General features: G+C 37.7%; 1 protein-coding gene across 7 annotated transcripts in view; it reads left to right on the forward strand.

Moving 5' to 3' along the window:
- The window catches only part of MCTP1 (multiple C2 and transmembrane domain containing 1), a 916,692-nt gene extending 905,152 nt beyond the window's left edge, over positions 1-11,540 (forward strand). For all 7 annotated transcript variants that reach the window (XM_089679152.1, XM_089679154.1, XM_089679155.1 and 4 more), the window contains one exon: positions 800-11,540. In XM_089679152.1, the coding sequence (XP_089535278.1) occupies positions 800-871 (72 nt within the window). In that variant the 3' untranslated portion in view covers positions 872-11,540. The remainder of the gene's footprint in view (positions 1-799) is intronic.
- Positions 11,541-13,911: the final 2,371 nt, after the last annotated feature.

Consider the following 13,911-nt stretch of genomic DNA (forward strand, 5'->3'; position numbering starts at 1 on the left):
TCACTTGGCCTCAGAAACGAATAAAGTTGGGCTGTAAAATAGGAGAGGGTTTAAACTAAAAGAAGAGAAAACAGCACAAGGGACTTTTGTCCCTTTTTTTTCTGTTCTGAATTCTAGCCTAGGAAATGGGCAAAAACCCCCTCAGGTATTTTTGCTGTCCTGCGGAGATTTCCCTTCACTTCTTGCCCATGCAACAGATAATGAATTGAAATCTCTTTAAAGCGGTGGAAAATTCCCTCTTTGACAATCGCCAAGACAGGTGTCCCCTTTGAAGATTTTACCTTCTGTTCTGGAGACACATGTAAAGTTTTGGATTTCCTAGCTTTTTCCACAGTAACATTGGATAAACAGGGTGAATCTTCCTGGCAGGTGTTTAGTACACTCTATCTAAAACAATGCTCTTTACACCTAATTCTGCACAGTCCACTGCTTGAAACTTTCCTTTTCTCCACTGGAGGTGCCCAGGGGCTTTTACCATACTAATACCTCCCCTTTTACATAAATGAGTTTATTATCACAAAAATGGTACAAGCCAAGTAAAAAGATTAGATTAGTTTAAAAGACTCATTTGACTAAATTAAAAATATTTATGTATCCTTGTGGTAGGAAAAGGCTTACACACATCCTTGTATTATACTTTTTCATTTTTCCATCTATTTCTCCATTCAAGCTGTAGCTTTCATTGTACTGCAATGCCTTGATCTTGTTTTCAGGAAAAAAATGTTCTATTTTTTTATATTTTTTATTATAAGAGTGTGTCCGTATAATCATTTTGTTTTGTACTTGTGTGTTTAAACAGGTGCAGTATCGTGAACTGAAACCAGACCCCAGCCACAGTCCAAGCAAGCGGAAGAAAAATAATCTCGGTTAGCCAACGCCACGCATTACAGACAATAGAATCTGCTCATCCCAGATAAAGGGAAGCCCTGTGGCCTCACATGCATTTCCATTGTTTATGTTACCTTATACTGTATTTTTTTATCATGATAGAGAAAAATTGTAAATATTGTATAAAGGCAGATACCATTGTACAAAACTAATTTGATAATAATTTGGGAGTTTATCTCTTGATGTGTGAATGCTTTGCTTGGGTCAGTAGCACGATGCTCTAAATTATGTTGTTTAGCAGCATTCAGAATAGTGTATATGCTGGCTATACAGCAGGACGTAGCATTGTCTGCTCTGATAGGGGCTGGGAGAGGTGTTTAAAGGCTGTACATGTTTGTATGCACATGCTTTAGCCAAAAAAACTATATTTACTACATAGAGCAACTATTTTGGTTTTAAGAAGAGTAATATGCACTTTTAGATTCAGTGCCTAATGGTACCCAGGTACCAGTGTCAGAAGGACAAGAACACTTAAAACCCTAAATTGCAGCCATGGCTCAACTAAGTTGAGTGGGGAAGGGTTGGATTCTTAGATGATATTGCAAAACAGTGCAGACAATACTTCTTTACATTCTACTAAATGGTATTTTATTGGCCTGTGCATCTGGATTAAAGACCCCCTCCCCCAGTCCTCCATTTGGTAGTAACATATAGGATGAGTGAATGTGAAACCTCCAAAAAAAGAACATAGGCAGCAATAAAGCATGGCAAAACGTTTTATAATTTCCTAATCTGTCAAAAAAGAAAAAAGTTTTGGAATCAGGGTTGCTTTAAAGACTGATTCCAGCCCAACCTTTTTTTTCCTTTAAGACAAAATTGGAAATTAAAAGAATTTAATAAAGTTAAGGTGTATAAACGAAAATTCTTAAAACAGTAGTGACAGAATTAAGAGACATTAGGAGGTACTTAGTGGATATTTAAATATTTTACACTTTGCACATGTATTAACCCACTAATGCCTCATGTTCCATTATTGGGTCGTAATGATGTGGGAGTTATTTATATCCTACTGCTCAAGTTCATTTTTCACAATTCAAAACATTTCAACCTCAGGCACAAATGGTCATTACTGGGCAGTTGCAAGCTTCAGCAGTCAATGCCAACCAAGAAATCTTAAACACAACCATATTGCAGTAAAACCACACAATGGGGGATATTCAAAAAAAATGGAGCAAACAGAATCTGGAGTAGCTGTGCATGGCAACCTATCAGCTTCTATCTTCAGCTTGTTCAATTAGGCTTTAAAATTAAAGATAGAAGCTGATCGGTTGGCATGGACAACTGTTCCACATTCTGGCTGCTCCTCTTTTGATTAATTGCTGTCACGGTCTTCCAAAGTAACTCACCTAGAAGAACCCCAAATCCTTGGCTACGCTATTTGAGTTGGGACTTCTAGTGGTAATAATTAAAAAAACAGCTGGACTTGCTTTCTTGTTCTTATACCAATTACACAAGCCATGTGTTCTGTTCTGTTTATCTTGCATAATTTGGTTACCACTAATGTCACACTAACAAGGATATATTATAAGGCTCATATAACTCCATGGGTTCCCCATTGAGGTGGGTGTTAACTGTAGTTATATACAGTAAATGCTAATTTTTGAACTGTGGAATATACATTTAAAAAAAGGGGGTTGAAATGTGTATAGTGAAGTGTACAGTAAATCCACTTACACTGACCAGTATCTAATGTTTACATTTCTACCACCCACTGGAACACACAATGGGGGTTATTACCACTTTGTACCTCTGGGCAGAACCAATCATGATTCTTAAAACAAGAAAAACAAACACCTTTAAAGAGCTTTAAAAGCTCTAACATTAACAAGATCCAGTAGGGACACCACACCAACAACCCTTCACCATTGCTATTCACCTTATATATGGTTAGAGTGTCAGAAAGATGTAGGGGAGTTTTCAACAAACATCATAGCTAGTCATTCCATATGTGGCTCAGTTGTCAGAAAGACATAGGAGTATGTCCAACAAACATCATAGCCATGTTTTTATACCCAGAACCACACTTAGTAGCTTGTACACCTACAAAATCCAACAACCAAGTATTGGAAAAACAATGTGATATATGCAGCACTGAAAATTGCCAAACACCTATATTATGGGGAGAGAAAACAACTGATGGTACATGGCTTTTAATAAAGGAACGCTAATTCCTTAGATCAAGAATTACCTACATCTGAACAACAAGAGATGCTGTGTGGGAGAGGAAGATGAGTGGATAACGCATAAGGTTTGAAAGAGGCATGTAGTATGACATTTACATGACATTAAACAAAAATGGCAATCACCCAAATGTATAACTAGCTTTAAGGTGCATATGAAAGCACTTTGCACAGAACAAACAAAACAACATTTCTCCAAGTACACTTGCAAACTAGTCACAAAAACACATTTTACCAATTTGTATTGTAAACAGAGGTTTTAGTTACACAACATTTGCAAATATATGTGGAAGCTGCTCAATTTTAATGCAAAATGTTAACACAAATTCTTGGTGTAATTTGCTTTTTTTTTGCTGGCTGGCCAGTAAGTGTGCTGGGAAGATTTTAATTTTCCTTTATCTACATCAAAATGGAACATCCTTCCCTAAAAAATAGGAGGAGGCTTTCAATATTAGCTATCAGCTACTTAGAACAATGCTAATTTTTATCTTGGCAGTTCTTTACCTGGTACACGCCAGCCTCAGTGATGTGCTTGTTTAAAGTAATAATAAACCCATTCGTTTTTGTTGAGATGCTGAGAGTAGGACTTACCTCTTATTCAGCTTTTTCTGCAATTTATGTTTTCCATCCTCTGTTTTCAAACTCCACCAACTGCTCACACTGATTTCTGGTATAAGGGTGGCTTCTTGACTCGTGGAGTCCCACCCTTATGTTTGCACTCACAACATACACACACATGCTGCCTCCACTAGACATGCACAGGCAGCTCAAACTAATAGCATTAATAAAATCACGCTGGATGCGTATGTGCAATGGCTCTATGAATGGTGAAATTTGTAGCCCAGAAGAGGTCAATCAGGAGTCACTTTTTTACATTAAGAGTGCATCCCCTTGGATGGAAGGTTGAGTTAACTTGGCCATATATAGAGTGATTTTCTTTCCTGTAACCACAGCTAGTCAGTGTTGATAGAGGAATCCCTTCCTTGCAGACATTGTGCTCTCCTAGTGGGGGGGGGGGGGGGCTGGAGGAGCCGTCCCTGCCGGGAGAACACAGTGATTTCTGATAGCTGCTACACTGTGTGCACAATTATTAGGCAAGTTGTATTTTTTAGGATTAATTTAATTATTGAACAACTATAGTACTCTTAGTCAATCCAAAATGTTAATAAACCTCAAATCTGAATATTTACGAAAAGAAAGGTTTTGACTTTCTTAGGAGAATATCTATGTGTGCCCAATTATTGGACAACTATAGGTGTGCAGAATTATTATGCAACTAAATGAAAAAGGAAAATGTTCCCATCTGATTTGTTTATTTTCATCTCTTAAAATGAGAATAATAAACAAACAACTCAAAATTTACAAATAAACATTTCTGACATTTCACACAAAAAAAAAAATCATTGACCAATATAGCCTTCTTTCTTTTCATTAACAGTCAGTAATAAGCCTTCCATTCATGGAGTCTGTCAGTTTCTAAATCTGTTGATGGTCAACTTTTTGTGCAGCAGCAACCACAGCCTCCCAGGCACTGTTCAAAGTGGTGTACTGTTTTCCTTCACCGTAAATCTCCCATTTAAGAAGGGCTCACAAGTTCTCAATAGGGTTTAGGTTGGGTGAGGAAGGGGGCCATGTCATTATTCTATCATATTTAAGGTCTTTACTGGCTATCCACACAGTGGAGTACTTCGATGCATGTGATGGAGCATTGTCCTGCATAAATATCATGGTCTACTGCAGACTTTTTCCTGTACCAAAAGAAAGTGGCTTCTAAAAACTGGCAGTAGGTTTGAGAACTGATTTTGAGTCCAACTTCAACCTGAAAAATTCCAATTCATCTTCATCAAATTCATCTATAATAATAACACCATACCAGTACCCCACCTCCATCTTGCTGGCAACTGAGTCGAAGTGGACCTCTGTGCCCGTTACTGATCCAGTCACAGGCCCCATCCATCTGGTCCATCAAGAGTCATTCTCATCAATCCATAAAACCATTGAACAATCTGTCTTCAGATAATACTTGACCCAGTCCTCACATTTCAACGTATGTGTCTTGTTCAGTAGTGGTCAGGTTTCAGCCTTCTTCACCTTGGTCATGTCTCTGAGCACTGAACAGCTTGTATTTCTGGGCAGTCCAGGTAGGTTGCAATTCTGGAATATGACATGGAGGATAATGAGTTCCTGGTAGCTTCACGTTTGATTCTTCTCAAATCTTTGGCAGTTAATTTGCATCTTTTTTTCTCAACACGTTTCTTGCAACCCTGTTGACTATTTGCAACAAAACGTTTGATGGTTCTGTGATCACACCCCAATATCTTAGCATTTTCAAGAGTGCTACATCCGTCTGAAAAACGTTTTACAATTTTTGACTTTTCAGAGTCAGTTAAATCTCTTTTTTTGGCCCATTTTGCCTGAGGAAAAGAAGCTGCCTAATAATTATGCACATCTTGATCTAGGGTGTTGATCTCCTTGGGCCACACCCTCCCTCATTACACAAATACACATCACCTGATAAGTCCAATAAGCATTCAAGTTTATACAGCTTGGAGTTGGACAATATGCATAAAAAAATGATGATTTGGGTCGAAATACTCACTTGCCTAATAATTGTGCACACATTGTATATTAGCCTCTACCAATAATCGCATGTAAAATCCGACAGGCTGGCTGTACCCAAGTTGATTGATCGATCAACTTGGGTACATTCAGCCTGCCCTTACATGGTGGGAATCTCTATGATCTCTCTAGATTTGAACTGTCTATGGCCAGCTTAAGCTGCACAGAAGTAGCTGGAGGCTTCACCAGGAATAAAGAAGGAAATGTGAGTGATTGCTGCAATTGTTTAAGAAATCAGTACTTGTCTTGTGGATAGATTGGTAATAGTTTGTATTTATATCTAAAAAGTGAAGGCTTCAGCACTACTTTCAAAATTCACATTTTGAAGCGATATTAAACCTGAAAGCAAAAAAAATAATATATTGCAGCTTGTCAATCCTTAAATGTAATGGCTGTCTTCGTTTTCTGCTTTTAGCCGTTTTTTCCTTTATTTTCATCCAGTGGTTAGGCTAGTAACACGCTTCCTGTCTTAGGGTGTCTTCACTCCACTAGAAGAGCAACTGAGCCACCCTTGGACAGCAGTATTGTCAATCTGGGGAGAGGATAGTGTTAGATGCACTAGCATATTTAGAGGGACTTGACAAATCCCAGCTAACACTTTTAAAGCAGTTACAGCAACAGATTTTTTTCCTTTGGATATAAAGGTTTTACATAAATGAATAAAAGCTGACCATTGTAAGCACCCCGTCAGTGTCAAAAGGCTTGTCTCAACTCACTAACTGCCACTTTTGTTGGACAGCTTGGTCTGTTAAAGCAGTTTAAAATTAACAGACTTGCTTTATTTTATTACAATGAGAAAATAAAACCTAAAAACGAAAATGAAAACGAATGCAGTCATCACATCTAAGAATTGTTAAGCTGCAGTAAATGTAATAATGCATGTTTTTGGCTTTAATATTGCTTTAAGTTTCGTATACTTCAGTTAACACCCGTTTTAAGTGCCTGGACTATGGGAATTGGACCTCCCATAAGGGTGTAAATGTCAAATAATTCCATACCAAATTGAAGATGCCATTTAGGTGATTGCTGGAATGTTTTCAACAATCATTAGCAAGGTTAATTGTTTTCTACCACTATATATCTCATGAACCATAATGGCTGAAAACTGTCATAGACAAATAACAAGTTGTGTGGTATGACTAAAAAGGTAATAAGTAAAAAAAGAAAATACTATAAACTGTCATTTTATTGAAGCCATTACATTGAATGAATCAATTCACCCCAAAACATGGCAGCCTTTAGGGTTAAAAGTTTAACAGAAATTTTTAAAACATATCATCAATTTATTGTCACTAGGTACCACCAAGTTGGAAGTTTATCAGAAAATGCCTGATTGATGAAGGCCTGATCAACTGTAACTCACAAATAAGTGACTGAATTACATTAGTGGTACATTTATAAAACATAAAATGTAACATTTTTATATTCTTAATCTTTACCACATGTATTGCATATGTAATGAATGTACAAATGGATAAATCTAGTTTACATTAAAAGTTATTATACATTATGTACATACTGTAATCATTGGTGATACAGCTATTTATAGTCCTCTGTTTAAGGCTGCCCCCTATCTCTCTAAAGCACCATCAGGTTTGTGTAGATTTTTTTATTAGTTGGTTTTAGGGAGGCTTTGCAATCCAGCTGGAGAAAAATTCACCAAAACTAGAACTGCCATCTTGAATTTACTTTTTGCTACTCTATAGGGATGTTGAAATTTAGGCTGTCTTGGTGTCATACCTTCTATTATAGTACTTCTCTGGGATTATCAGTTTAATATGAAGCTTTGCACTTTCTAAATACAAAAGATCATACATAACAAGTCCTTGTTGAAAAGTGGATATTTCATAGCATTCATTGACTGTTTCATTGTGCTTTACACACTATGGTGTCCGTTTATGAACCAGCGGTAAATGATCTCTGCTCAGTTCTCCGGCATTCTTGGAGAACACAGTTCTCCTGTGAATGCCTTCTATGAAGCGGTGTAGATCAGTTCTCCGAACGAAGGGAGAACGATCTACAAATGCTGGAAAACGGCTGCTTTTACTATAATCTCCCGAGATTACAGTAAAAGATCAGTTTACTAAGCAGAGGTAAATTATCTCTGCTTAGTTTGCGGTTCCTCCGATTCTCCAGCTCTGGGCTGGAGAATCTGGAGGGAGAACACAGATCTCCAGTGAAGAGCTGAACATGTTCTCCACTGATCTCCTGAGTGTCATAAACTGTGAATGACCAGAGAATAGCTGCGATCCTCTGAATCACAGCTATTCTCTGTGTCATAAACGGACACCTATGCCCTAGGAAAAATCAGAATGACTCTTTAGCCTATTGGCAAGTATAATATACAGTAGTCCAAGTGTTGTGTTTGCATTTTATTTGTTGTGTCCTGGTCCTACATCTTCTTTACTAAGCTATATGGGGATTTTGGGGCTCTCTAAATAAAATAAAGGGATGTGAGCAGTCACATGGAGGTGTCTACCCTGTGGACCTGGGAGTACAGTAAAAAGGTCGGGTGAGCTTCAAATTAATGCCCAACTTCAGGCACATTTTTTTATTTTTGATGTGTAAAGAAGTGATAGGGCTTCTAGTTTTTATTGCTCTATGTGTTCCCACTGGGGAGATTTCCTCCCATTTACTGTTGGGACAGCAAGTAATTGAAAGTTTCTTTAGTTGGTATAAAGACTGCACCAAATGTTTTTATTGCAAAATGGGAAAGGGTTGGAACCTATATCAGGTTATTTTTAATTTATGTGACTTCCTGTCCCAGTGACACAGGCATAGAAAGTGAGGTTAAACATCTCCAGGACTCCTGGGGTCAAGGACACCAGACATTTTTTTTAACGTTAGAATTTACGCAAGTCCCAAGTCTACCCAAAAATGCTCTGCCTGCATTTGAACTTTAAATATCCTCATGTTAATGCTAATCCCATATTAGGTTCAATTTAAGAGTTATTGAACCTACTAAAACAGAATTCAGACATCAAATCATGTCCAGGGGTTCTGTTTATTTTTAAATTTATCCTGCACCTGATTGAATTTAACACAGCTTCACTGGACTTGAACTAAAGTGAAAATATACCCCCTCTGCACATCACCCATATAAAAATAGCATGCCAAACCAGTTGCCAACATACAACTCTCCATTTATATGCATATGTTTTAAGCAGTAGAAAATATGTAATGACATTTCACTAATGGTCAGAAAAAAAGGAAATAGAGACATAAAATGTATTGTGTGATAAAGACGTTTTCCATTTTTTTGAATCAATCTTTTATAACACAGTGTTGAAAAATATTTCTCTACTTTTTATCACCATTTTCAGCTTTATTACATATTACTGTGTTGTATTTGGTGTCTGCTGGTCCCTATTTTTATTGTTCATTCCTCGTTATGGACATTACATGTATAGAGAGAAGCAGTCACCTGATCCACGCCTTGGTTGCAATGGAAACATGCAGTCTACTAAACAATAGGAGGTTGTTTTAAATTACGTAGTGAAAATGGTACCAAAATGAATTTAGATCTGAAATATATGGTATATTGTGTAAAAATCTTTCAATAACATGCTAACATTTTCTACTGTGTCTAAAATTCCTTACCTTGAAGTATGCTGACTTGATATTGCTGATTAAGGGCAGTTTAATAGATTTCCTGTAAATCGTTTTACCTGCTCATTAGCATGATAGGATTTGGTCCAAACCGATGCCTGATGTTAGCACATTAAGGGAAACTTTTATTAAAGTGTTTTGTTCATTTATTTTAGTCTAAGTGGACTTTTGTAGCCACCATACCAGAACCTCCCTTGACAACTGTTTCCATGATGAGTTCTAGGATCTGCCCGGAAAGTTCCATGAGAAAGATTGCATTTTGTCAATCGCACTAGAGTGACAGTTGTCCTTGGCCAAACTGCACTTACAGAATTTAATTTAATATACAGGTAATGGGAAAATGGGGCATTCCTTCAAATAAACAGACAGGTGATCCATATTTCTAGAGAAAAGCTACATTGAAATAAGTGCACTTTATATTACCGATCGAGTAATCTCTAACGACATGAAATAATACACCCAGTACATAATTCCATAAGGTATAGCAGAAAAAACTACATATGCAGCAAGATTATATCTGTTGTGACACAATAAATAGATGCTTACTACAAACTATATAAAAAATGGGTGGTGTCAGTTTGCTTAGCTGAGAACGCCTTTCTACATCCATGTACTAGCACCAACCTTATGGTCCTGTATGCTGCATGGTTTTTGATGTCAAATATGTCTTTGTGTGTGTTATATAACATTATGAATGGTTTACAATAAATACATTTATAAAACTGCTATCTGAGGGTTATTTAAATGACTTCTGTCACAAGTGTTCTGAGGACACTGTAATAAAATGATATTACTCAAGTGATTACTTTGCTGTACAATATATTTTAAATGGAATGCCTCTATATATTGGTCACCTTACCAGGGCATTTGTTTTGCACATATTCCTAAGCCATATATTAATAAACTTATACTGACCATACACTGAAAGATTTTGATTGGTAATTGCCATAAACATTTTCCCACAAGCTTTTTTTTTAATACTGGAGGATTCCTGGCATTTGAATTGCTGAAGCCAGCTAGGGGTGTATGAAACTACCTTAAAGTCAGAAAATCTACTGCATTTACCTTAAACAGAATACTCCTCCACAACCAAAATCCAAAGACCTCCTGACATGGGGAAATGAGCCTGCTTCCTATATCTGTGCTGAGTAACACATGCTCACTCTCAGTTTAACAGCCAATCAGATTCAGACTTCAAGGCAGGTTTGAATTTGACTGGTGCTTGTGATGAATCACCTCCACTGTGTTTTCTTTATGTATATCAGTGAGAGTGAGGAGTCTTTTTGCGGGTGTACTTGGGAACAACTCTCTTACACTACAAAAGGGGTTCCCAGATCACCAAATTACTGACAAAAGGGAATGGAAAGGACTGTTGCACTACAGCAATGCCAAAAAAAGTACCATGTTGATAGGCTGTGCTGTGTACATGTATGTCAAGGTTTAATGTTTATGATTTTCAGATCAGCTTCAGATCATGGGTGCAATCCCAAGCTCCTGCAGACTTTTAGTATACTGTCTGTCTCCTGTATGGGCAGGCAGTTACTGAATTGCAGGAAGAATCAATAAACTACAAGAGCGCTTAATTTCACCCTCACAGTCCATTGAGGACCACAAGTCATCGGCCACGGTGTTCGACAGTACCTATAGTTAATTAATTCACAGAACCCTGTGAATGAATGATGCAGCTGTTTGGGCAGTGCTGTTTTCAAATTGTGACGCAGGTGTGGTGAGAGGTATTCCCCCCCCCCCACTGTCACCGGGAGGGGGGAATCAGGTCAAGGCAGGAGAATGAACATTTTACATGTTTAACTCAAAATACAGAAGCCTTTAATTTTAATTTCTAACCATTTTCTGTTTGCCATTGCAAAAAATGATTTATAAAATCTAAATAACCACTAAAAGATTGTTTCATAATACATGGATGTTCCAAAAAATGGTAAAAATGACCAATGAAAATCTTCCTGTGTAAGGTCAGGTTTATAGATGTACTATCCATCATCCCAGGAATAAAGTCTCCATCCAGTAGCCTGTGAAGTCATATTCTGAAAAAAACAAGTTGCACAGGCACTTATGTTTTACAGTAGATTGTATATGTCATCTGCAGTATATATAAAAGAATTTGGAAGTGTTCTATCATCTTTGTTTACTTCAGCTGATTGGCTTTTAAAGCTTGCTTTCTACATCTTGTATTCTCATTTCTTGTCTAAAAAAAATGGATGCAATAAAACTGATGATTCCTTGTAACTGTTGTCTGCCATGTCTACTATACAAAAACTTCCTGTACTTGAGACCATAAGCATGTGAGTTGCAAATTCCAAGATCCATAACAGTCTGCTCATGCCACAGGGCAGGGAGATGGACTTAACTTACCCTTGCACCTTTCATTACTGGTACAAATAGGCTTTGTCAAATACATCAATGGACTTAAAGTTAAAGCTGAACTCCTAACATAAAAGGTACAAGGTAAAAGAGGAACTTTACCCATAACAACTTGATAAAAAAAATGTTCTTTAGCAAGAAACATACATTCCACATTTATAATTTTGCTACCAAAATGAGTGTGCGCTGTAAATTGCCTCAAGTATTGCTCTTGTTTTTGCTTGCTAGAAGCTGCTATTTTCCTGAAGCCCAAAGTTCCTGAACAGTAGTAAGTATGAAGGCTGTAAGCAGCTCTGCCTTTTGTGGCTCTGATCTTCAACACAGTGCCAAAAAATAGAGAGCAACTGAACATGTGCAAAGCATACAGTGTATTACTGGATTTTAAACAGTATGGGCACTTATTGTTACTATTTTACATAGCTATACCTGCAAAAGGGGCCAGTCTGAAGTGATCTGGTGGGACTTAACCATTTTACGGCCAGTGACGTACCCATCCATTGCCAGAATATCACTGGTTATACTGGGATGATGTCTGCAGATACAGGCATCATCAAGGTATTGTTTTTTTGGCTGGCGGTGCACTTTTTTGTAAAGGCAATCCTAGTGGCTAATTTGCCACTGAATCGCTTTTACAAGCAGTGGAAGGGGGTACCCCTCTCTTGCTGCCTTCTCAGGCTCTTCTGTCTCACCAGAAAACTTGGGACTGCAGCCGGAAGTCCTGCTGGCTGACCACAGAGCTGATCAGGGGCAGGAATGGCCCTGATCATCTCTATAGTCTAAGAAACTGGAGGCGATGAGTCACTTCCGGTTTTGCCAGTTGTAAACAAACCATTACTGGTTCGAAAAAAGCATTGGATCATACTGATCTTGGTTTGATCTAAACTTTTTAAAGGAGGAAGAGAGATCTGGGGTCTAATAGACCACAGATCTCTCAGTAAAGAGTACCTGTCACTGTCCATGCCTACCATAAGGAACGTTTTTCATCCTCTGTGATAACAATACATTTGAATAAAAAATTAAACGTACAGTGTAAAAAAAAAAAGAAAAGAAAGTTTGAAGCACCTCTGTCACCCTGTGCTCACACGCAAAGGAAAATGCACATGTTGGTCCCATATCGGTACTTAAACAACGATCGCTCCACACACAAGTATTACCGCGAATGTCAGATTGATAGCAATAATTCTAGCACTAAATGTCCCAGGATGGCATAATGATATAGCCAGCACCTGGCTTCATCTTGTTTATACTTAGAGTCCACCTATGACTATCCTCTACAACAACTAAAGAAAATAGACATGTGAAAACCAGATGTATAATGATGTAAACTGAACAAAATTGCCATCATTTATTTTTTTTATCAGTTTTTGTGATGGAACTGATGGCGTGAATGTGAAAGGACTAAGTGTAAGCAAACAAGGGGAAATCAGGCATCAGAAACCAATTATCATCAGGTTTACAGTATATTCACAGAAAACAGATTAAACACATACGTTTAGAAGTGACACTTGGGCCACCATCTGGGCTCACAGAACCCATGGCAGACAGGACAGAACTCCAGAACCCTTACATGACTCTCACTTCAACTAAGGCAAACATGAGATTGGAAACAAACTATTGTGATTGGTTTGTCCATAGAAAATTACACAAGCTCATTATAGCATGTATACAGAATCATACTTTTTGCTGTGGAAATACACACATTAGGAACTTAATCCAAATCTGAACGAGGGAACGGGAGGGATTCTCATAAATTTTAAAATCTCTTAGAAGGAACAAATCCAGGTAGAACAAGCTGAGTCTTTGGGTTACTTGGAAAAAATTATCTAGGCTAAAATCAAATTGTGGGAAATCAAGCACCACTTGGCAACAGAGTTTACCTTCATCTTAAAAAAATGTGTGGGCTTTAGACTATACTTGCCCTTCTAATAGCTGGGGGAAACAAAGAACTTTCCCCATTCTGGTTAACACCATGGGATCCTCCATTCAAAATGATTGTATGGTGGTTGGTCACTCAAAATGATTGTATGTTGGTCGGTCATCACTCACACTAAATATAGATCTGCTCTCTTCCAGTATTCATAACACCACACTCATCTGTCTCTAGCTCTTCTTTCTTACTTATACCAGGCAGGTCCCTCATTCCTACTTACTTAGGCTTAGGATAAACAGCACAGGGCTCCATTTGGATCCTTCTTCATCAGCTCACCAGTTAAAGATGAACTCCAGCACACTGCAT

This window comes from Staurois parvus, unplaced genomic scaffold (genome assembly GCF_062004578.1).
Source record: "Staurois parvus isolate SC_StPar_1 unplaced genomic scaffold, SC_StPar_1.0 ptg000218l, whole genome shotgun sequence".
NCBI lineage: Eukaryota > Metazoa > Chordata > Amphibia > Anura > Ranidae > Staurois > Staurois parvus.